The sequence below is a fragment of the Lacerta agilis genome, chromosome 2 (genome assembly GCF_009819535.1).
Source record: "Lacerta agilis isolate rLacAgi1 chromosome 2, rLacAgi1.pri, whole genome shotgun sequence".
NCBI classification, from domain to species: Eukaryota; Metazoa; Chordata; class Lepidosauria; order Squamata; family Lacertidae; genus Lacerta; species Lacerta agilis.
Window position 1 is genome coordinate 54,889,788 of NC_046313.1, and position 25,990 is coordinate 54,915,777.

The 25,990-nt window shown below is 39.3% G+C and overlaps 1 protein-coding gene across 1 annotated transcript; it reads right to left on the bottom strand.

The window, feature by feature from the left end:
• SAR1B (secretion associated Ras related GTPase 1B) lies at positions 1 to 25,990 on the bottom strand. Its single transcript, XM_033140111.1, has 7 exons — positions 25,839 to 25,990; positions 12,367 to 12,442; positions 7,461 to 7,580; positions 6,657 to 6,722; positions 5,048 to 5,151; positions 3,510 to 3,641; positions 1 to 2,070 (listed from the first exon to the last, which is right to left on the bottom strand). The coding sequence occupies exons 2-7, from the start codon at positions 12,422 to 12,424 to the stop codon at positions 1,954 to 1,956; spliced, it is 597 nt and encodes a 198-aa protein (XP_032996002.1). The 5' UTR covers positions 12,425 to 12,442; positions 25,839 to 25,990; the 3' UTR covers positions 1 to 1,953.

The following is a 25,990-nucleotide window of genomic DNA, read 5'->3' on the forward strand; positions in this document are numbered from 1 at the left end:
CATCTGCCCTCACTTGATTTTAGTGATAGAATTTTTTGTACTTATTGAAAAGATGTCTTCAATATCTGAAAGCCTTCTAAAAAGACAAAGACTCTTCTTTCCATGGAAAAAATGGAGCACTCACACTGAACAAGGCTACAGAAGAAATATGCAGAATGAGCGATATGGGAAATATAACCAAACTGTCAGTGCCTCCCTTCCGATGGATTGTAGAAACTGTAACCTTGTACTGAAGTTGTAGAAATCTTAAAATTCTTAGCAGCCTCTCAAAATGACAGTCCATAGTTTTCTCTAGGGGATGCCACACAGTTAAACCAGTTTAAAATTGTTTTACTTGCATAGTACAGTGGTAAGCAGAGTTAAAATCAGGTACCAACTAGCAGCAGCCATACTTGGATATAGATACATAGAAAAGCTATCCTCGAAGTCTCAACATTATAACAATCTCTGACCATACTTCAAAAATAAGTGTTCAATGTATTACATGACATAGGTTACGTTCGGGTGCCACAATAACTGTTTATTGTGACAGGAAGGAGCCAAGTCCCTGCTCCTCACGTGACTCTCACATTAAGGAGATGTTTACTCTGCCAGGTTACTTTTGTAGGTAGTACCCAGATCAATCACCTCTGCCAAGAATCTTAAACTATTCCATTTGCTAAAATATTACAAAAAATCACAATGTAGTACCTACTCATGAATGAGGTAACTGCAAAGCTTCTTCTCTGCACGACGGCTATCAATTTCATCAACCCATGAACAGTTCATTAAAGAAAGCATTGTATCATAGCCAAAATGGGCAACAAGGATCTCCTTCCTAGGGAGTACTGGCTGATAAGAGATAACAAACACTGCATAGCAACTAACAGAATGCACGAACACTTCCAAGAGGAATGAAAACTGCTCAAGGTAGGGGGTATAACAGCTACACTCAGAGGCCTCAACCTAGTGAACAAAATCTAGAAAAACTTGTAGATCTTAAGTGCTGAGTACACTGCCCTATTCCTTAGGTCAATAGAATACCATCCTAAATTATCCACCATTGCCACATCCCAGAAGCTTTTGCAAAACACTGTTTAACCTATGGGTGCAGCAGGGTACAAAGCCTTTCATTCTTCCTGTGTTTCTTTAAATTCCTGTATGAAATCCAGGCATTCACTAGTACTAAGATACAGTGAGATCATGGTACCTCTTGCTGTACAACGTGGAGAACTGTGAATGAATGTTGATATTCAGAAAACATGGTTAAAATTAATTGGATTAATTCCCAGCAAAAAAGTAATCAGATAAATAAATTTAAAAAATATACAGTGCACTGAAATTCTACTGCATTTCAAAAAGCTACCCCACATATTCACATTTTGAGACATCCTTACTAGGTTAAGACACATTAAAATGAAGTATTTCCCATTAAAGATGTCAAGAAACGGGATTTAGTTTTATTGCATGACGTTGCATAAGAAAGTATATTATTGAAAACTGTAAGGCATCATGCAATTATCCGTAAGCTGATTCATTACTATTCTTTGAGAGGTGGTTATACACTCTAAATTTATAAAACCAGTTTTGAAAAAAGTACATAAAAATTTAACATGATGAGCATTATATATGGCCAACAAGTCTGCAGAGTTGAGCTGTTAAAAAGTGCATTCAAAAAAACACATACTGAGCTAGAAAGTCACTGTCACACAAAAAAGGACTGCAGACAAGAGACAAGCTATGAATCCCAAAAGAAAGTGGTTTTATAGGACTAGAGACTAATGTTACAAGATCCAAATTGACAAACTTGCTTAAAATCTGTTTTCAGTCTTTACACTTAAAATTTAACACAATTGATACAATAATAAAAAAAATACACTATTGTAACCAAAGTCTATTGAGTTCAAGTTATGTACACTGAGAGATCAAATAATGAACAGGCTTGGGATAGTATGTACTAATGTGATTTTGGCATTAATCAATGTATTGTGCCATCCAACGAAATCCTTCACCATAGCCTTGCCTCTTTAACACACTGCACATGAAGACTTCTAAGGGCCGGGTGTTCAATTCTTTCACTGAAACATTCCCCTGAAAATGACATAAAAATAAGAAGGTGGGTCAATAATTTGAAACTCAATATTTCCCATTTATCTGTACCTTTTGAGCCTCAAGTAGCCAAACTGAATGACTTCATAGCAGCTGAGACCAATATGGTGACAGCAACCCTCTTCTGGCCAGTTCTCCAAGCCCTGTTAAAGATCACTACAGTAATCCAACCTAGAAGTTGGGTAGGGGAGCTATAATTGAAAACAATTCAGCCTTATAGTTCTTTTCACCTCTACCCCTCTCTTCTTTGGGACTGTCTTCAACAGTTAACACCAGGCTTCCTCAACCTTGGCCCTCCAGATGTTTTGAGACTACAATTCCCAGCATCCCTGACCACTGGTCCTGCTAGCTAGGGATCATGGGAGTTGTAGTTAACACACAAACTGCCTTTCTCGATAAAAACTCATTTTCTGGGAAAACTCGGGTTTCATTTCTGTTGCACCCACCCTGCAAGTACCTTACAAGGGTGATCTGCTACCTATGCAGTACTGCTGCATGTTTTGGTTCTGTGCTAGTTTTGGGGCCTCTCCACTATACTAACAGGATTTCTCGCCTCTAGCAGAATAAAGTGCAGGGGGTTGAACTAGATGACCAACAGGACCCCTTCCAACTTTACAATTCTATGATTCCATAAAGACACAACCCCTGAGGGAATAGGTTCTCCTAGTGCTAGAAGGCAAGTGTCTTTCTCTCCATTGTCATTCATCTTCAGGGATGGCTTATTTCCTGAGCATAGAAAAGTAGGTTTCAGATGAGTGGGTGGTAACATTTTCAGAAGCACAAGAAATAATAGAGAAATCTGTATTCAAACATAAAAGTTGCCTATTGTAAATGACATAACCCGGTTTACAATTATATTTAATTGAAATATTTAAAATAAACTTTGTTTAAAATTGGAACCCTTCGGTTTATTGCTAGAGGCATTAGCAAGAACATTTCACAAGGCAACAATTCAGATTTCCATTAGACAATTAGCTCTAAAAATTCTGTATTATATTGAAAGTACAATTTAACAAAGCCAGCTTGGCTTTATGGTGAACAAGTAATCTGTAAAGGCTTACTTGTTAGTGACTTATTTTTAAAAGGAATCTATGAAGTCCTGTAAGCATCCTTTAAAAAATGCATATTGAGAACAATATGGAACTGATAAAGAATTACCGTATTTTTCCGTGTATAAGACCAAGTTTTTTCCCTAGAAAATAATGTCAAAAATTAGGGGGTGTTTTATACTCTGGACCATCTCCCCCCAATTTCTTAAATCTGAGTCCCTGAAAATAGGGGGCGACTTTTATACGCAGAAAAATACAGTATACGCAAGCTTTCAGTAAAGCAGACCACAGAAACACTGGGGGGGGGGGGAGAAAATGATAGGCACATTGAAATTGCGTATTTTGAAGCAATGGGAACAAGACAATTAATACCTTTCCTGTTGTCTGACCATACAACCCGAACATCTCTCGTAGCCCTTCTTCACTGATGGCTTCTGGTCTGTCAATCTTGTTACCAAGAATTAGGATAGGCACGTTAGCAATAGTTTCATCTGTCATAAGTGCCTATGTAGAGAGGAAAGACACATGTGTTAGGTTTTATACATTCACATACAACATACATGAAGTGAAGCTTCAGAGAGTCAATGGAGAAAAGATGGAGAAAATTTTGACACCTTTAAAAATAATTCATTGAAGGATCTCTCTCACTCTTACATCAAGGCCAAAATATATTCAAAAATAGAGAGAATGGCCACATATTAATCAACCATAACATGGCTTTCCTCCAGTTACAGGTAGGTAGCCGTGTTGGTCTGCCATAGTCAAAACAAAATAAAAAATTAAAAAAATCCTTCCAGTAGCACCTTAGAGACCAACTAAGTTTGTTCTTGGTATGAGCTTTCGTGTGCATGCACACTTCTTCAGATACTGGCTTTCCTCCATTAAACTAAACAAAGATTCATTAATTAACCGGGGAAGGAAAAGTTTTACAGAACTGCATATTTAACAAATGTATAAAACCAGTAGAAATGCCAAATAAGATAGCTGTGAAAATCAAATGCAATCAGATAATCCAGTGACGGCTTGTGACTAATGAGACTGGTGGGGCAGAAGGCAGGGAGACTAACAGTAGGTGGAGCCAGAGCCAACTAATTTTAGTTTTGTTCCCTTCATCCTATTTTCAGAGTTCTACAAGGAGAACCTATAGGCTAAGGAGAATGAAGTTCAAGAAGGATACTGACAAGTTGGAACGTGTCCAGAGGAGGGCAACCAAAATGGTCAAAGGCCTGGAAATGATGCCTTATGAGGAACGGCTTAGGGAGCTGGGTATGTTTAGCCTGGAGAAGAGAAGGTTAAGGGGTGATATGATAGCCATGTTCAAATATATCAAAGGGTGTCATATAGAGGAGGGAGAAAGGTTGTTTTGTGCTGCTCCAGAGAAGCGGACACGGGGCAATGGATTCAAACTACAAGAAAGAAGATTCCACCTAAACATTAGGAAGAACTTCCTGATAGTAAGAGCTGTTTGACAGTGGAATTTGCTGCCAAGGAGTGTGGTGGAGTCTCCTTCTTTGGGGGTCTTTAAGCGGAGGCTTGACAGACATCTGTCAGGAATGCTTTGATGGTGTTTCCTGCTTGGCAGGGGGTTGGACTGGATGGCCCTTGTGGTCTCTTCCAACTCTATGATTCTAGGTAGTACCACCCCTGGGGTGGTTTCAAATAGGAAGACCAACACTAGTGGGGCAATGTCCTGTTAGCTCTTATGCACCAGTCTCCAGCAAGATAATCTTTTCCCAAAAAGTTCTCTATTTTTATTTTATTGAGTTGTAGGCTCATATATGATGCTGTAGCCATACAGATGCAATGCCCCCCGTCCCTGCAAAACACAGACTCTCCCTCTTTTCCACATCCATCGAAATGTCACACACTTCACTAGTATTTTACAAATACCAAGTACATTACTAACTCACATCAATTTCTTGCTTTGATTCAGCCAGTCTGTCACGATCTGCACAATCCACCAGAAAGACAATCCCATTGATGGCAGGCAGATAGTTTTTCCACACTCTGCGAGCTAACAAAAGAGAGTTATAAAGGAGCTGCAAGAGGAAATTATCTGTTATTCTTATAACTCTATTTATAGTAACACCTCATTAAGGAGCAGAAAATTTAAAAAGGGCATTAGGAGATATATTTAAAAAGCTTTTTAAAAGCCCACTCTCTTTTGTTCTACAGTGTGAAGTACTGGGTTTAAAACTGAAAAACCATATTAGTTTTACTGCAAGAAACAGTCTCAATAGCCATAAATCTACTTCTAAACGTCTGCTACAGTACATGGCTTGCAGGTTTTAAAAAAGAATGCTAAACTTAGTGGTGGAACTTAAAAAACACAACAAAATGGCAGTATCAGCATTAGAAATATATATCTCCTAAAAAATTAAACCACCCCCAAGACAATAACATATTTTCTGTTTCAGCCTCTAATAAATTCTAGAAAATGCCCTCTTTGATCAACCGGATACCCAGTATCCATGCTGAAGTATTTAAACACAAAACCAAGTAATATTTGAGGATCCGTTCACTACAAGGGGTGTGTGTATGTATCCAATGTAGTCATTGTTATTGTGGAACTTCCTCTTTCTTTCCTTTCTTCCAAATCTTAAGAGCCTTCCAAATCTGCTCTGGGGGTTCCCCAATCCCACTGGAACAGATTTTGGGGTCACAGGGGTAGGAGAGGAAGGGAGAATTCCATTGCATGAACTGAAGTTGTTCCAGGAACTCAATGAACTGCATTGGATACAACTATTAACTTAAATCCACTTGATCAAATTGCTGCCTTGACCTATTTTTATTGTGTATAATGAAAACAGAGGTGTTTCACAACTTTAAGCTCTCCAAAGAATCAGAGACTAATTAAAGGCACACGTTGACTTTTATTTTAGTCTTGCATTGAAAATTAAATGCTGCAATAATCCTGGACCGTAAGTGTAATGCACTTCTTCCATTCTATTAAGTACAAATATTGAGCTCACACTCAAGTCAGTGTGTGTCCCATGTTGGTCAATGAACGCGGTTGGTTAATTGAAGCTCACAGGTGTATGTTTGCAGTTTGACCTACTTAGCTGCACACCTGTGGTCTCTTGACTTTTTGCCTAATTAGAAGGGGAGTTACTTTCTGCACCAAATGCAGGAAGGGATGTGATAGGATAACTGATTATTTGAAAATTGTATTTAAGTTGATCAAATGTTTTGTATGCTGCTGGTGAGGAGTGGTGATGGGCTTGCAGTGTTTGGCTGTTACGTTTTCAAAATTAAAAGTAAGCAAAGATATTGTGGACAGCCTTTTATTTCTACGCTCCTGTTGCTGTGCACACTATGTGTTGGTGGAAAAGTCCAACATCCCACACACCTTACACATGCATATAACAGAACAAGTGGACTACAGTAAAAATTTAATAAAACCAGGAATGTTTTCCGAATTGAAAATACACAACACTCTTGCAATACAATAACTTTTGTTGTGCAACCAAGGAAGCTTAACATGTTAAAAGAAGCCTTCTGCATGTTGGCATCGCTTACCTTGGGTATGTCCGCCTAGATCAAAAGTAGTGAAAGTCATACCAGCAATTGTCAGCTCTTCTGCAGCTGCGGAAACAGAAAATACTATTTTTCAAAACCCTACCTATCTTACAGCAAACTATCCCCTAGTAAAGGTAATAATCATACTGATAAACCATATTGCATTACAGTGGTACCTCGAGTTACAAACACCTCAGGTTACAAACACTTCAGGTTACAAACTCCACTAACCTGGAAGAGTTACCTCGAGTTGAGAACTTTGCCCCAGGATGAGAACGGAAATCGTGTGCCAGCGGACTTCCGGAACGGACCTCCGGAATGAATTAAGTTCATAACTAGAGGTACCACTGTATAGAACAAGGTGATGAAACTCACCCTATGCATGCTTCCTCGGAAGTAAATGCTACTGATCACCTGCAAGCATGTATAAGGTTGCAGTCTAACTCACACTGAACTGAATAGTTTAAAATTAGATTATTCTGGTTCCCCGTTCCTGATCTAGTTCAATAGTCTACTAAAGTCTTGAGATTTGAAGCAGCACTGGGCGTATTACAGTGGTACCTCGGTTTACAAACACCTCAGGTTACAAACATTTTGGGTTACAAACTCCACTAACCTGGAAGTACTACCTCGGGTTAAGAACTTTACCTCAGGATGAGAACAGAAATTGCACGCCGGTGGTATGGCGGCAGCGGGAGGCCCCATTAGCTAAAATGGTAACTCAGGTTAAGAACAGATCTCCGGAACGAATTAAGTTCGTAACCAGAGGTACCACTGTATGAGAAAAAGGACATATTGACTTACTTGCATGTAGTGTGGGGACATGTTGACCCAGTCTGCCATCTTTAAGCATATGCAGGAGAGTCGTTTTCCCAGCATTATCCAAACCAAGGAATACTAGTTTACCAGTTTTTTTGTACAGTCCTGGAAATCATAAAAAAGTATTTGATGAGTAAGTACTAATTTCCACAAGTGTCTCATCATAATAGAATGTCTGATGATTAAGTTTTGCTAAATGCTTATTTAGGATGGAACACAACAATTTCCCTATCATCACATAATCTCAAAACATTCTACTTATGTACATACAGCCATGCAAGTATTCAGGATTAGGTTACTCTAGAAAAGATGGAAAGAGGATGACACCTTTAAGACAGGATATCATTCTAGCTCAAGTTTATCTGCTAAAACTAAGAGAAGCATGCAGTACAACAAGAGTAGGAGGCTCCATCTAAGATCTCCACAACATTTGGGGACGGATCGTAGGTCAGTGACACAGCACATGCTTGGCATGCTTCTAGGATTATTCCCTGACAATTCCAGATAAAAGCATCCAGTAGCAAGAGATGTGGAAAACTTCTGTTTGATATCTTGGAGAGCCACTGCCAGAGTAGACTATTGAACTAGTTCAGGAATAGCGAACCTACAGCTTTCTAGATGTTGCTTGACTTCCGTTCCCATCAATTCCAATTCAGCATGGCCAATGGTCAGGAATAATGGGAGTTGAAGTCACTTGGGTATGTATATCTACGTTATGAATGTTTGTGTTTTGATCCAGGCAGACATTCTCCTTAGCTGAACAAAAAGTCAGCCCTCAGATGTTTCTTAACACATTATTATGATTATAATGCAATTATAAAATAGAAAATTCTTTCCAGTAGCACCTTAGAGACCAACTGAGTTTGTTCTTGGTATGAGCTTTCGTGTGCATGCACACGAAAGATCATACCAAGAACAAACTCAGTTGGTCTCTAAGGTGCTACTGGAAAGAATTTTCTATTTTGTTTCAACTATGGCAGACCAACACGGCTACCCACCTGTAAATGCAATTATAGTTATGTTTCTAAAATGCCATTTTTAATTTAAGCCTGTTTGAATAATGAATACAGTAGTAGAAAATAGGAGTCAACTGAACCGAATTTTACTGAGCCAACTAGGTTGACCATGAAAAAAGAAATGAGAAAGGGAAAGCTTCAGAGATGCACACAAATCTTCAAGCACAAATTGCAAAGATGAAAACTGATAAAACATATGTTGAGTTCTAAAAGTTATTCCTTTCTCAGTGTGTTCTCAGTCAATTACCCTCTCCCCACAGTGCCTATCTCCTTTTCAGAAACATTTAAAATTACTAATCATGTATTGCTCTGAAGGCCTGCAGAACAGAGTCAATCATAACAAAATGTAGTCTGAAAGGCTTAAAAACAACCTTCCATTAGCATGCATCATCACAAAAGGAATGGAAAATGAATGCATTTCAGAGCTTAAAATAACACATCCTAGCTTAAAATTCATGCTTTATCCATGTACTGATTTTTTAAGGTGAATCACAGAATTATAGAGTTGGAAGGGACCATGAGGGTCATCTAGTCCAACCCCCTGCAATGCAGGAATCTTTTGCCCAATGTGGGGCTCAAGCCCACAACCCTGAGATTAGGAGTCTCATTCTCCACCGAATGAGCTAACACGGGTTATTCACTTTTAACAACTTACCCATAAATGGTGAATTTTGATACTTGACTGGGAAGGGTGATAAATCCCAGGTGTCTCCACCTAGGGCTGGGAGAGACCCGTACCTGAAACCCTTGAGGGCCATTGCCAGTCAGCACAGACAATCCTGAACTAGATGAATGGTATACGGCAGCTTCCTATGTTCTCTCTGAGCAGCTGCAGGGGATTTCTGCTTACCTGGCAAAATTTCTGAACATCCAGTCTAGGAATAAAAGAAGCTACCTTATACTGTATCAGACCATTGGTCCATCTATAGCCAGTGCTGTCTACACCAATTGGCAGCAGCTTTCCAGGGTTTTAGTGGTCTTTGCCAACTGTACCTGAAGATGCGAAGGATTGCATTTTGAAATTTTGCATGCAAAACATGTGCTCGAACCAATGAGCCACAGCTCTTCTCGTGGTTACTGCTGCCGCTGAGGAGCAGGGGGGATCCTACCAGAGGAACCCAATCCTCAGAAGCATGTAAAAGGCGGCAGGCGGTGACAGCCACTAATGCTCCTCCTGAGCACCAGGAGAGCAATGTGGTGGGACTTCCCAGGATGCTGGGGCCTCAGCTCTGAAAGTCTAGTTAACTTCACAAATGATGCTTCTCATATATAGACTATCTCCGTGTAAGAATTATGAACACAATACTATTTTAGACATATTCAGGATGTGATGAAAAGCACCAGCAGACCTTTAGATGAAGATGAATTCCTGTGTGTCATAAACATAATGATGTGACACATTTGCTTCAAAATTTCAGTGAAGCTCTTCACACTGCTGGTCCTAAATGGTTTATACAATCTATTTTTTTAGCTTTTGCTGCCCTGTTCTTCAGTTCAACAGATTCTCAAATCGGCTTATGATGGAATTTAAAATCCATAATGAAAATCAGGAAAACACCACTTAAAAAAAAAAAAAGACAGCAACCGCCAAAAGCAGAGCTTTTAAAAAGACCTAATAGCTTTAAAAAGCTGGAGGGGGGGGGATAAAAATCTTTTTTTATCTTTCCTTTCCTCCCCAGACTTGCAACCAGGGAAATAATTTAAAAGTGAGGATGCTACCTCAGAAAAGACCTATCCAGGGCCTGCACCAGATTTGAGAAGGTCCTTAGCATAGTGCCCTCCAGTGTGCATACAAACACCACCATTTCTGTTTCCCAATGAAAGCTGCCATTTTAGTTTCCCACAATTCCTTGGACCAACACTATGTCAGGGGTGCTCTGGGGAATCCCTAACGGTTGGCCATGCTAGTCGAGATTGATGGGGATTTGGGGTGTGTAAAACCAACTGGAAGGCAACAGGTTCTCTACCCCTCCCTTAAACTGTATTTGAAAATACACTGGGGTATTTTTTTTTAAAATAACTGGATTATAATTCATTCTGCTCCAGGCAGTAATGTAACTACTGTATTTTGAACCAACTGCTGTTTCTAAACAGTCTTCAAAGGCAACCCCAAATACAATGCACTACAGTAATGCAAACAGTGGGGTTGTGCTGGGTTTGCAGATATATATATATATGATGTTAAAGTGGTTTATTCTTCTCAATAAGATGTACCGGTATTTTCCTTCTTTACAAATGCACCATCTTAAACCATTTCAATGACCAGAGCTGCAATCTCATGCATCTTTATTTCTGAGCAAGGCAAGCCCCATTACATAGTTTAAATTTACTTCTGAGTAAACATGTGTAATCTGCAGTTCAGTGCTGGTTTGTACAATTTATTATGTTTGTCATGCTAGTGAGTAACCTAGATAGTTTTAAGAGGCAGTCTTAATGAGTTCATCTATTACAAAAGATCTGCCCCAAGCAAAACTGCTGCTCATAATGATTTGAAGGACAAAGTTCGCTGCCGCTAATCGTACTATGATACAAAGGTGCCTTTATTGCTTCCAAACTGGACAAAGTCAGAAGGCCTATCAGGGGTGCAGGCAATTCAGCGGGGATAAGAGCATTTTACAAAACCAGTGGCAGTTTCAATCAATTAGAAAAGGTGTGTTCTCTCTTCAGGGAGACTTGCGAACAAGTACATTGTTAAGGCTTCAACAGGCTGCTTTAACATTTTATAGACCAAATTGAAAATGCTACATTTTAGTTTTTAATTGAGGCTTTATTACTATCCCCAATTCAATGTATATATCTGCGGTACAGAAGCTAATTTATAGAGGCAGCAGTCAGTCTGTAATGAGTAGACCATAGTGATTATTAACTAGTGCAGGCTTCCTCAACCTTGGCCCTCCAGATGTTTTGAGACTACAATTCCCATCATCCCTGACCACTGGTCCTACTAGCTAGGGATCATGGGAGTTGTAGGCCAAAAACATCTGGAGGGCCGAGGTTGAGAGCCTGAACTAGTGCATTGTAGAGGATTGGACAAGATGACTGTTGGGGTCCCTTCCAACTCTACAATTCTATGATAGTACTTAGTCACTTAATTGTACTGCATGTTCCAATGGTCTGACTATGTATAAAACAGGTTCTTATGTTTCTATTAATAGCACAACATGCTTTATAGTTGGCATCTTTCAGAAAAGAAAATCAGCTCTCAGAAGGATGCTGCCCAATTTGGCAGCTGTCAAGCAGCTTCCTTTCTCACACTGCCAACTGAAAGTACTTTGCTTTCCACTCCAGCTTCCCATGTTTTGCAGAGTAAGGGAGAAGAACATGGCACATGGAGTCATAACAATGCTGTGTATTTCTGTGGCTCCCCTTCCACTGCAACTGCTGGGAGCAGGTTTATTTATTTGTCTGCTTAAAATGCAACAGGTAGAATTCTACAGAGTGAAAAAGAAGAGCATTAGTAAAAATAGGTTGCACGGTACAGCATAGGCTAAAGAAAAATTAAACCAGAAATGGAACATTAGTGAGGTGGACTGCTGGCAGATATGTATCAGGACAGTTGATTGTATCCAAGGCCGTCCTTCCATCCACAGGCAGCTCTCTGATCAGCAGGGGTTTCTTTGAATGCAAGATGGAGGGAGGTATTTTTTGCTGGTTTCCCTTCCCTCCATAGTTCTCTCTGCTCCCCAAACTGGAGGGTCCCACAAGTCTCTGAAACAGATGGGTAATCTGAATAGAAAGGGAGAATCTACCCCCCCCCCCAATGCCTCTACTGCTTCCATTCATGAAAGCCTTTGCTGGATCATCCATGAATAGTCGGATATAATCAGTGTGAAGGAAATGGAAGTAATCAGAAGTGTCCATTCCATATGTCTTACCTAAAAACTGTAGTACACTACTGAAACCACTGTAAATCCAGTCAAATATAAAGGACATGTCCAAATCTTGCAGGTTCTGAAAGAAATAAAAAGAGAAGCCCCATACATCAAATGGCATTAACACTCTACTGAAATGACGTTGAAAATGAAGAGAGAAATGTGGAGTACTTGACAGAAATAACATATCCAGAGATAAATCACTTTTATTATTCAGTTGTGAAACCACCAATACTGATGGATTGGAATCTTTAAAACTATTCTGGAGAGGCAAACTTTCTGTTTTGATGCTTTAAAAAAGAAAGAAAGAAAGAAAGAAAGAAAGAAAGAAAGAAAGAAAGAAAGATAGATTAAGGCCACATTCCACTGAAATGCACAACTAGTTCTTCATGTCCAACAGGATTTGAAGTGTCATTTTTCAGGTCCTCCATCCCTTGCACTCAGAGTAGGTGCGCACATGCATGAATGTGAGACCCATACAATCTGCTCACCCACAGCCTTTCTCTGCAGGAACAGCACAATGTGGAAAGAAAAGCTGCAATCTTGTGTGACTTTCTGTGACTAATGTAACTTGGACTGCTTGTGGGAACAGTTCTTCTAGCATAAATCTGTTCAACACATCATCAAAAGATATCTCCAAAAGGCATTTTGAAGTGGGTTTTGTGGTATGCCAAGCATCTGTGCTACACAAAAGACTCAATGGGTATGTGGAAACCCCTTGACTTCATCTGAACTTGGATCCAAGTCTACAGCAGCTATTGTGATATAACGGGATCATGTAAAAATAAAAGTGAAGTAACTGTGTGGCTACAGTCCAAAGACACACATATTTAGTGGGGTTCCTAATGTCTGCTAATATGGAAGCACTCCATTAATGCACAAAAGTCACTTTCCCCCTTGTATTATTAACAATGGAGAGAGAACAGGATTGGATTCAGAAATCACAGGATCCAGAAGGTACAAACAGAGAATTGAGTAGACCCCAAAGCTCAGAAATGCCAGTTTAATCTTTTTCCAAATAAAAGCATGTATCGTCTTACACAGTTGGTAACATTGCTTAAAAGGTACACAACCAATTACACTTTTTAATCTCACTCTAAGACTAGCATTGGTTCCACACTCCAAAATGTTATTGTGGCACAACATAAATCTAGTTTGGTTCCAGACTTCAATGAATGGTAAGGAATATCACATTCAGATGAGATAAAGAGGTATCATCTCTGCCAAGGGATTGTTGACCTCTTCTTTGATGTTTTACGAAATAAGAATTTACTTTGATAAAAGTGGTGAAATACAATGCCTTAGAGGTTAATACTCCTCCCTTCCATATGAAAAATTGGAAGGACTGTACCAGTACTTTTGTGAATCATAATTTAAATTCATGGCCATTCATGTTTATTTAACTAGGTAAAAGACTCAGAGGAAAATCAGGTCATTTGTTTAGAGGAATTGGCAATGCTAGCAAAAACAATTACCGGTAAGTAGTTCTCCCAGCAAAGCATAATCAATTTCATATAATTTTGGGTGGGACATCTCCATTTCAAAATACAAGCAATGTGATCTTCTCCAGCCAGACAGGTAACACAAGCGAAGACATCACAATATTATTCAAATTAAACTCTACTATTGCAGCTTGATGTGTTGTCTGAAAGTTCTCAGAAAAGTAACCAATAGTGCTGAGTATAAGTGCGGGGCATTGCGGAAATCATTAAGATTTTCACACACTCTGAAAAAGAGCACTCTTTTTGACCATTTTTTGCTGAGGCTCCAAAGGACACAAAAGTATTCACAGGAAGGTTAATTCCTTCTTCCTCTCCATTCCAGACCTAACAGACCCCTGAAAGCCCATTTTCCATGCCAAAAATATTCACCCAAAAAGCGTGTTACAGTAACTAATCAACATTCTGAGCATATCATGGTATGGAATCAAGTCTTAAACAGCCTTCAGCAAAGGGCACAGCCTTCGAGCAAACCAAGATAGTATCTCTCATTTGGAGGAGCCGGTTTTATTAGTTACAAGCCAGGAAGCCTACAGGACTTAAAGATTCTTGTCTACTGGCCAGTGAACACTTCCCTCCAGTCTTAACTCTTAATTGTTTAGATTGCATGAGATTGATGTACTTATACCACCCATCCCTTCCCTGCTGCCATCCATGTTTTGGGCTACTACTCCCATCATGCCAGACCACTGGCCATTCTGGGAATAGCTGTCCAACACATCTGGAGAGTACCGGGCTGGGCTTATATCTATAGGGTTTCAATGTAAAACTGGGAGGAAATGCAAAAGTACAGCAAGTGTCCCTTTCTTTCTGGAACTCCAGCACCAACAGCAAACTGTGGTCCAGACACACTGCACAAAGCATTTGCATCAGCCACTAAGAGATGAATTGGTATGAATGCAGCCAGGCCTGAAAGATCCTTTCACCCTGAATGCAGACTAGAAGCACCGACTAGAAGCAACCGATGGTACATCACCCCAGAAAGGTTATCCAAAATGTATAAGAATCAGTCTAAGATGTGTTGGAAGTGTAAAAAAGAGGTGGGCACATTTTATCATGCATGGTGGGGATGTAGAGTAGTTAAAAAATTCTGGGGTGAAATACATGAAGAGTTAAAAAAATTGTTTCAAACCACATTCTCAAAGAAACCAGAGGGATATCTACTGGGTTTAATATCAAATGATATACCCAAAAATAATATTAATGTCTTTTTTTATGCCACAGCAGCGGCAAGATTGTTACTAGCAAAGAATTGGAAAGGGGATAAAATGCCGACAATTTCTGAATGGAGAATTAAAATGTGTGAGATGGTAGAGATGGCAAAGATAACAGCAAATATTAGAGGTCGCTCTAATCAAGAATTAACAAAGGAATGGGAAAGGGTTAAAGAATACATGACCATATCTTATTCTGGAATTGATATTCTGTACAATTTGGAGTAAAACGTACAGGGGAAATGAGAGATTTGGGAAAATATAGAATAAGGATAAAAGGATATAGGATGTAGTGAAGGGGGTGGGATATGGGGATTCAATAATCTCATTGTTTTTATTGTTTGATTATGTGTGGGTATGTGTCTTTGTATTTTACTGAAAGCAAATAAAGATTAATTTTAATTTAAAAAAAAATAGAAGCACCACAATTATAACAGCTGCTGGAGGAGCAGTTCACTATCACCACTGCCGTGTCTAAGGAAACACATGGATCCAAGTGACCCTGGCACTCTTATTTCTTTATCACTGCACTTATCACTACTTCCAATCCAAATTAAACATGTCTTCAGCTCCTTGAGTGTTTCATTTGCATTTATATCCTGCTCAGAAACAGATTGCAACACCACCAGGATAATTACTGATCGGGTTCAGTTTCCCTGATGGCACAGGAATCTGTGGTTACAACTTTATAAATGTTCACCCCTAACATCTGTGTGGATTGGGTCAGGTGATAAGAGTTCAGAGTCCCTTGGCTGTTGTCAAGTGTAATCAAAACTTCAGTGATTCAGAGAAGGCTCCAATGTCCATTTTTGTGACAAGACAATAGAAACTGCTAGAAAGCCACATAAGAGAAACTTAAAACCTTTCTATTACCTGTTACCTAGATGGTGTTGCAACATGGAGATAGATAGTCAATAGTTTTTCGGAAGCAGTCAGAAACTATATTCAGATCAAAAGAACTAGATCCTTATTTTCTCTTTTGAGAACTGCAGTGCTCAGTATTGTGCATGGAAAACATTTGAAAGAGGAGAAAAAACAACTGCTTCCAACTTGCTGCTTTATTTTATTGAAGTCCCTAGAACTCATTACGTCTCTCAAATACACTCTGAACTTCTGAAATGCTTTAAATCACCACAAACGAACTGCAAAGGTGGCAATCACGCTCTTTCACTCCCAGCAATGCCTATATATTGTCCTCTCCCATGCAAATATATACACTCACATATTTGCAATACATCCACAATAGCCATTTGCCACGAATTTATTATTATCCCACCTACCTCATTAATATTAGCTATCTGGAAACATAGAAAGGCTGAATAAGAAAAAAAGTCTGTTTTACAACACTTCCTCTCCCTGCTCACCAGGAATAAAATAATGATCACCATAGGTGATCTGGTAGTTTCTTACCTCTTTACAAGTCTGGGATAGCATCTTACCAATTATGATACAAAGTAGCCAGGGCACAATTCAACAGTGGATCAAGACCTAAAACAGCTCTATAGCCACTGTTATTAGGAGTGAGGAGTTATGTTTTTCCTAGATTCCTGAAGACTATTATTAATTATCAAAAAAAAAAAAAACCAGAACCTTCTGTTGTTAACATAAAAAGCAAAGATCTATCACATGAAGTGTAACAAGAAAAAAACAAATATTAGGACCTATGCTGTGCTTCCCCTTATTAGAAAAAACTGACAACCTGATCCTATGTTTACTCAGAACTAAGTACCATTGACTTTGATATGATTTACTTCCAAGTAAGACTGCATGGGATTGTGCTGTAAAAGGCTAGGCTAAACTATACAACAACTGATTAGATACAAGATACATTACAAAGAAAACATTAAGGACAGAACATGCTCATCACATGAACTCCAGATTACACAACGGCACGTCTAAAACTGACACTTACATGACTGAAAAGGTCAAGAACAAGCAAACACAGCAGTACATACACGTCATCTGATTTATTTATTGCTTGAACAAAATACCGAACAGGAAAAGCTTCCAAGAGGTTTAGAAAAGCTATCTACTCAAGTAACATACAAATCAGTCCACAGGGTGTGATGCAAAATAACTGCTCATATTTCAGAGGTGAAAATAACATGACTAGGCTTTAGGAAGTTGAGCTGGAAGGATCCTTTTGGGTTAAGCAATCTTGTAAACCAAAACAGAGGCCTCTGGAGATTTTATTTAAAGTTACGCTTAAATGCAACACACTACATAAGAGAGGAAATTAATATATTGGATTGAAACAAACTATGGAGGGGGAGCACAGTAGAGAAGATACCCAGCATCCAAAGTTGACATTTCTATTGCTAAATGGGAAATTACATATTTTACTGAGAAGCTTGATACTTAAAGGTAGTTTGTTCTTTTATAATTGCTGCCCTATGCTCCTTGCAGAAGGACAGACAGGATAGAAATGATGCAGTAACAACAACAACAACAATCTACAAGAGTGAAATTGAATATATCTACCATGGGAAAGAGGAGGAGAAAGAACCATAAAAGTGCAATAGTGCAGTACTATTGGCATGCACGATTAAGGATTTTGTCACCAGCTATCTTCACCGGTATATAAAAATCCTGTTTGGGTCTTTCATGCTGAGACATATTCAAGCCTAACCAAAATAAAAGACATATGCAGTTGTTTGAGGAGAAACGCTAACTTCCCATGTAGCATCTCCTACATGAGGAGTGACAGAGATTGTGGCACAGAAGGGAAGTCCCACCACAGCTTTACCATTTGTTCATCCAAGTCACTCTAGGTTAAGCAAGAATTCGAACTAGGTCTGGATACTGGGCCCACCCTGGATCTTCCATGCACTGTAACACTGGCCTCTATCACAAGTTGTGGAATGGGTCAGGAATCTTCCACACCTCATCACATGAAGTAAATGAAGTTGGTAAGGGAGGGCATCATTCCTTCCCCCATTTTGCTGATGATTACCCATTGCACATTTCACTACTAAATAATGTATTTGCTAATGTCCTATTCTAATGTCTATTACTACGTGTTTGGTGCAATGTGGCCTCCACTGTGATGTTTGAGATATCCAAAGAAATGGATCAGCCTGACCCAGGTTCTTGTGGTTAAAACTCTTCTTTTCAATGAAGCTTGCACAGGTCAGATCAAGTATCAAAACCCCACAAAACACAGCTGGTGTTCTTTATTTCAGAATCCTATGGCTTTGTCAGATATAAATCAAGATACAGCAGTGCTTTTTTGAAAGGTTGATTTCAAACCTCTCACTGCAGGCCAAGGATACTGATGTGATTTACACCCTCCTGCCTGAATACCTATGGCTACGAATACTGTTGGATGACTACTAAGAACACAGCAAGAGGCAAGGAAATGTTATAGGAAATGATCTAGGAATAGGTGTCCTTTCACAAAGAGTATAACGTTTGTTGTTGCTGCTGCCCACACTCAGCATGGGGGGGGGAGCAGGGAGAGGGCAGGTGCAAGAAAGTAATATTGCATAAGCATAGCCCACATAACTCTATCCAATGCCTTCTTCTTACACTGCAGTCCTAGAAGTTCACAGTTGCTCTACACTGTCTGCATAAGCACATGGAAACGTGCGCACACTTTCCTTCCACTCTACCATATATGCCTCGCTCCCTAGCTACCGCATTCAGAATGCAGAGTCATTTTTTAGATCTAAACAGCTTTAACCCTACAGGATATTGCATACATTTTAAAATGCATTCTAAATGCCTTTATATTAGTCCTTGAGGAGAGGGCACACAGATTCAGGCAGCCCCAGTCCCCACAGCAAATGGTCAAGGACAATGCAAGAAACATCTGGAGGGCAGCAGATTCCCCCTTTCCCATTCTAGAATAAAGGGATATTTGAAACAGTGGCTTTCTCCAAGGCTAAACATCATAGCTTCCCCCTAGCCAGCATACAGGATGACAATTCTAAGGTAATTATTTTATAAATGTAGTAAATGATAACTTACTATTTTGGAATTTCCCCCCTCAAAATTATGATAAATAATTAGAAGAGAATTCACTAGATAACAGCAACAGCTTTGTTTCGAAATATCAAGTAAAAACTCCTCTAAGAAAAATTACGGAAAGAGTTAACACACAATCTGATTGCACTTTAGCCATTGTACTTTGTGCACCTAGAATTGTAGAAATTCAATCTTCTAGAAACAGCTTGGCAAATGAAAGTTTAAAGTCTACACTGTGACTCTGCAAGAGTCACAGGAGTTTTATTGAACTTTGCATTGTAAGAACTGCCTGTATTTTCAACTAATTTTCTACTCATGATTGAGTTCTATTCCATTGTAAACTCCATTCATAAGTAAAGCAGAAATATATTATGGTCTCTGGAAGCTAAGTAGTATCCAATTGCCTTGGAGAATAAGCAAGTTTCCAGATGAAATATTTCCATATAAATCAAAACTGTGATTTATGTGAGCTTTTTTTCTATGGCTATCTGGTTACAGTACTATGTAGTGAAACACTATTAGATAGACACGCATTATTTGAGAGCTACCAAAGGGTGAGGTAGCACCTTTTATTTGAAAAACAGAAGCTGACCTGAACCTGCAGGCTTCTAATTCAACAAGCTATGCCAAGCATCTTTATGTGACTTCTGTAACTGAATACAGTACTGCTTACCAATCTTTGATGTCTCAATAACCAGTTAAGTTTCAAATCCCAAGTAACATGGAATCCTGGTAAACATTAACTGCAATTAGTGCTAATGGAGATTTTGGGTAGGCTTCAGGCTGACAGGGTATGAGCAGTGACAATTCATGCACCAGAACAGAAGAAGGGGGGGGCAGGTATATGTCACCCAGCCTGCAATGGCTCACACCCAGTCTCTTAACTATAGTTAAGAAATTGACTATGCCAAAGTAATGAAATTATATCATGTAAATCTCATTTACACCACTTCTGTTTCCCTCCCTGTCCTCTGTATCAACTTTTACAGTAGACTGTAAGCTCCATGGGACAGGACCCATGCTGCTCATATCTTGCAAATTACTTTTGTGCATTGATGGAGCTATAAACAAACAGTGAGATCTAACTATTCCATCTGCACCATTTGTGTGTGTGTGCCCTATGAATGAACACAGTCATAGTGCTCTATACCAATGAGGTTCAAATTTCTCAGACCTTCAGTGATCCCATTTCATATTGCTGTTCACAGAATCTCTGCTTATCTTCCATTGGATCCTTGTGTTACTGTTTCAACCTAGTCATTGCCCCATATGTGCTGACAGGCCTTCCTAGAACACACACCCCAACCCATTCACAGCTGCACATTGCAAGGCGATACTAATGATGACATACCAACTGTCTATCAGGCAGCTCACCCACCACTAATAATCCTATCATTGTGGAGCTACCCAGCTTTTATGGAATTCCAAAGTTTTGTGAACACAGTTTGAAAACTGCCACTCTACTGAAGGGTAATTCCATAGTGACCAATATAACATCTGGAAGCTTATGTACATAACATTTGTGTTTTAGCCACTATTATTTCAACTCCAATTAACATTAAACTATTTGTGTAGTAACTTTATTAATCTTCCCTCCAAAACAAAATCAAGAAGTATGCCACAAGTAATTTAAATACTTCCTTTTTTCTTGTTGTTTTTTTTAAAAACGATGTGACCAACATGACAATCTTGCAACCTTAAGAATTTACCTGTAACTTTAATAATGTTATTGTCTTTAAAAAAAAAAACCACCAATCAAAAAAGAGAAACCCATCTGCAGCAATATATGTAAAAAGCTAATGTTTCATGCACAAGAGTCAAACATATGCTGATGTTTCTTGCGAACTGTGGAAAAATGGTTTTCTGTCAAATGATCTGTGACCGCTATAACATGCTACAATTCAATGACAGACACAAATAAATGTCTCCAAAGCAAGAGCCTATGTATATGACATTTAACAGCATCAAGTCCATGTGGGAAATTGTAATGTCATTATTTATTTCTTTTCAACCCAACATTTATCATCATTTGCAGGGAAGACAAAGGTCACAGAAATCCCCTTTTTAAAATGATGATTTCATATTGATGAATATAATCTGGCATCATTTGGCTAACAAATTTTCATTTCAATTTCCCTGTCTCAAACTTAACAACAAAGCTGGCAGCTGACACCAATACTTCAGTGGCTATTTCTGCTTCTGCACTTTCTTTCAGGATAACCACCTTTTCCACAGGGGAAGGATTTCCTGTGCTTATGGCTTATTTTAAATTACCTGACTTCATATACACTTTGTGTTCAAGCCTGTTTTCAACTTTTACAGGGTTGTATGGCTCCTTAAGGCAAGGCAAGATATCCTTAGTTCCTGAGGTATTTTTTGTGAGGGGGATGTATCTCAGGAGAAGATAGTAGCAGCCCCTATATGCTTCAAGAAATGGGGTGGGATTCTAGTATCAACATCAATTCTACACTTTTCCAAACCACACCTAGCTTGAACTTACTAATAATTACCGTATTTTTCGCTCCATAGGACGCTCCGGACCATAGGGCGCACCTCATTTTTAGAGGAGGAAACAAGAAAAAAAAACATTTTTCTGGTTTCCCTCCTCTAAAAGCCCTGTTTTGTTTTGTTTTTGAGGATCAGCTAAAAGTTTTGCAGCTTTTTTTGCAAAGGGAAAAGCCCTAGGGTTGTTTTTTTTTGTTTTTTTTTTTAGGATCAGCTAAAGGTTTTGCAGCTTTTTTTTGCAAAGGAGGAAAAGCAAAGCTCCTTTTGCAAAGGGGGAAAAGCAAAAAGGAAAAGCCCCATTTTTATGGGGTTTAACTCACATTTCTGAAAAATCCTAAGGAAAGGGAGCCATTTCTACTGTTTTCAGACAGATAATCTAATCAGCCAGTCACATGTCCTGGGGAAACAAACAACCTCCCTCTGCAGCACATTCAACAAAGGAGGGCGGGGCTGAAAGGGAGCCGGGACTCTTATCTCTCTCCCGATCTCTTGCTGATCAGCTGCTGAGCGGGTCCTTTCAACACTCCCTTTTCTCTTTGTAAAATAAAAAGCACAATTTGCTTTTGGCCCCTGGGCAATTCAGCTCCAGGGACCACCATTCGCTCCATAAGACGCACAGGTATTTCCCCTTACTTTTTAGGAGGAAAAAAGTGCGTCTTATGGAGCAAAAAATACGGTAACCTAAAAGGTTATCCAACTATTAAATATATTGTCTCTCTCTTAAAAGCAGTAACATATATCCACTCCTCGTCCGATTTGTCTTTCATATTGTAAGTTTCTTACAAAACCTCCACAAGATGCCCTACACGATAAAAATTATAGGCCCAATAATTACCGTATTAAATTCGCAGGGAAGGAATTGTGACAGTCCTAAGAAGGGATTTAAATGACAAATATGACAACATATTTATGGTATGTAAGTTGCACATTGTGGTGTAATGTGAGTCACAATAACTGTTGCATATAATACACATTTCAAGTAACATTTTATAACTAATTATCTGCTTGCTTTATTTTATTATGTACTGTATATGACTTCCGTTTCAGTGTATCTGAAGAAGTGTGCATGCACACGAAAGCTCATACCAAGAACAAACTTAGTTGGTCTCTAAGGTGCTACTGGAAGGAATATTTTATTTTATTTTATTGTAAGAACGTATGGCTGGGCTAGTAGAGAGGGGTGTGGGTGTGGGTGTGTGAGTTTTCTATGTATGGCACTCAATGTGTTTATGTCACTTTCACACCATGGCCAGTGCTGGATGATCTGGAAGAAACATACCAGAAGGCTCAAGGCAATTATTTAGTAATCCAACCCCTGCCATTCACTGATTAGTTTTGAGCAATCAGAAGTATATGGGAGTGGTGTTGCAACTGTTTGGCTGCCTTGAGTTCCCATCATCTCTGCCTCAACCTTTTAACACAACTGCATTCCTACCTTTCAACATGTAAGCAGCAACCTTTAATGAAGTTGCACTACTGCAATGCTAAAGCAATGCACATTTTTTACACATTTTTAAAAAGCTAGTCTGCTTCATAGCACTTTGTAGTGGTATATATGTATAACAGATTAAATACAATGATTTTAATGCCAATTAGATTCACTATCAGAGAGATGGTGGCACTTCTGTATTCATTATATAATGAGGTGGTAACGGTGATCAACTAAAAGTAATTTAATGCTGCTTCAATTTACCTTGAATGAATTTCATTTTTTATTGATTCATTCCATTTCACCTAACGCTCCCCCCACCCAAAAAAGGTAGAGTTAGTAATGCAAAATAATATACACTGACATACATCATCAGTTTCTTAAATATTAGGAAATCAAAGTTAAACTTCCATGCCTGACCTACAGTGACCTACATAGGACTAAGATTGCAAAATTACTTCTTAGTAACAAACAACTTCTTAAAGATTCCCACAACAGAACTTACAAGTTTAAATAGACACATGGTTAATGTTTAGTGCACTCCAGAGTCCATTTAAATACTAGCATATTGATTTGGTATGCATTACATTCTACAAGTAATTGATGTTTTCTTTAAGTACAGACCTCTTTCTTGTATACTATTTTGTTGTTGTTAATCTTTGAAGACTTCGTAACTTTCTACCAATGTAACACAATGCCTGCCTTCTTTTCCACATTAAATATTAGAAATATATGAAGCTTTATATCAGTAAATAATATTTTTCAGTCTGCCTTTTGGTACAATTCATTTTTTGAACTTCTGACACATGCATAAATTTTCACTCACTTGTTCTAAATTAATTCACCTAAAATTCCTACCACCAAACATCAGGTCCACTAATGTGATATCTGCATTACGACATCATTGATAAACAAATTTAAAAGTAGAAGTCTAGTAAATCCTGATTACAAACACTAAAGCATGTTCAGGAGGAACTAATTTGTATTAAACAACCTTAATATCCATACCTATTATTTTTAACAAAGGAACATACAGTAGTCCCTAGGAAAAGCCTCCTAGCCTGCCTTCCACATAAGAAGCATGAAAACATTTTAATGATATGGTTGAGTAATGAAATATGTTTTAATACCAGTTGTAGGAAAACAAGCAAACGGAAGCACTTCTTAATAGCTAAATTATACAGTAATTGTATTTGCTAGGAGCAAACAAAGTTCAATGGGATTTCCTTCCTGGTGCAAGAAGGGTTAGGATTGCTATCCAACAATACTTTTGATTTGCTTCTAGGGTAGAGCTGCAGGAACCGGTGATACTCCAGATGGTACTGGATTACTGCTTCCATCCATAGCTGTCAACTTTTCCCCTTTTAAAAGGGAAATTCCCTTATTCCGAATAGGATTCCTCGCAAGAAAAGGGAAAAGTTGACAGCTATGCCCATCATTTCTGACCATTGAGCATACTGGCTGGGGCGGATAGAGCTGGAGTCTAATACAGTATATCTGGAAAGCCAAAGGTTCATTGCCCCTACTCTAAGTGACTTCAGATGCCCCCAGAAACAGCAGTGAAGAGCAGATAAAATATTAAACAAACTATAGGTTTATGGGCTATTTATTATTTCATGTATGCATTTGTAGTGTACAAAATAGCTGATGGGACAAAAAAGGTTATAAAAATTGTGGCGTGTGCTTTCTCCTTCTCCCAACCTGCTATATATACTACACTATAATAGCCCACCAGCACCAAGGCAGCAGTTTCTAATTTTCAATTAAGCCAAGTTCTTCCCATACAGCCAGTGGTGTGTCTTCCAAGCTTCCCACCACTGAGAATGTATCAGTATTAAGCCTTTTATTTCATAATTATCAATTCGAAGAATTCACCAACTGACATCTTATCTGAGAACATCATGTCCTCAGTGAGAATGTGTGTGGCCATGGGCACAGCTTGCCAGCTTGGTCCAGAGGTAGTGCACTTGGCTTGACCCAACTTATGTTTATGTGGGAGGTTACCTGAGCAAATCACTATGAGTTCCGCATCCCTATATGGAAATGACAAGGGCCTACCTCACAGAACTGTTGTCAAGGGTGAAAGAAACAGAAACGGCCACACATTTTTTAGCTCGTTATGTGTGCTTATAGCAATTATTCATTAGTGGCAGCTTGATATGTGACAGCAACAAAGGTTACTACTAGTCAAATCACCAACCCAGTTTCACCCTTCGTGCTCCCTGCACTGACTCATCATGTGCCAACTGGGCAAGGCACCTAATAATACTTGGTTTCCTTCCTAAATTGCGAGTGTCATTTACTTAGGCGAAATGCATGACAGCACTGATGAACTACAGAGCCACCAACATCTATTTTAAAATAAATAAATAAATAAAAACCACCATCATAAACAAAACAGGAAAGAATATAAAGAAATAAAGAGGGGGGCAGGCAATCGAGAGACAGGGAGGGTGCGGGGGTATTGGGGGCAAGTGACAAAAGGAGAGGGGAAGAAACAGCACATTATTATTATTATTATTATTATTATTATTATTATTATTATTATTTTAGTGGGAAGGGGAAAGGATCAGTGGATCTTTTGCGGGAAGGGGCAAACAAATGCTAGAGACAGCACTAAGGGCACAAGCAGAGCCAAGGGGTCGGGCAAGAGAGGACTGGGCACGGGGTGGGGGGCAGCATAGGTAAGGTGGGAGCATATGGCTAGCAGGACAGACCGGGCAGAGAGGGGCTATGGGGCCGGAGATTCGTCGGGGGGCTCTGTGGGGAGGACAGGCCAGAGGCGGCGAGAGAAAGGGGTGCCAGTCCCTGGCCAACCACCTTCCCTTCGGGCCGGCAGCTCCACCGCCAAGCGCCACTCACCCGCTACCGAGAGCCTGGGATCCGGGCCAGTCCGTCTTCAGCTCCGCCCGGCACCAACACAGGAGCCCGAGGCCGCTCCGCTCGGCTCTTCTCCTCTCCTCCGCTCCGCCCCTCGCCGGCTCCTTCCTTCCGGGTGCCGCCGGATTACGGCA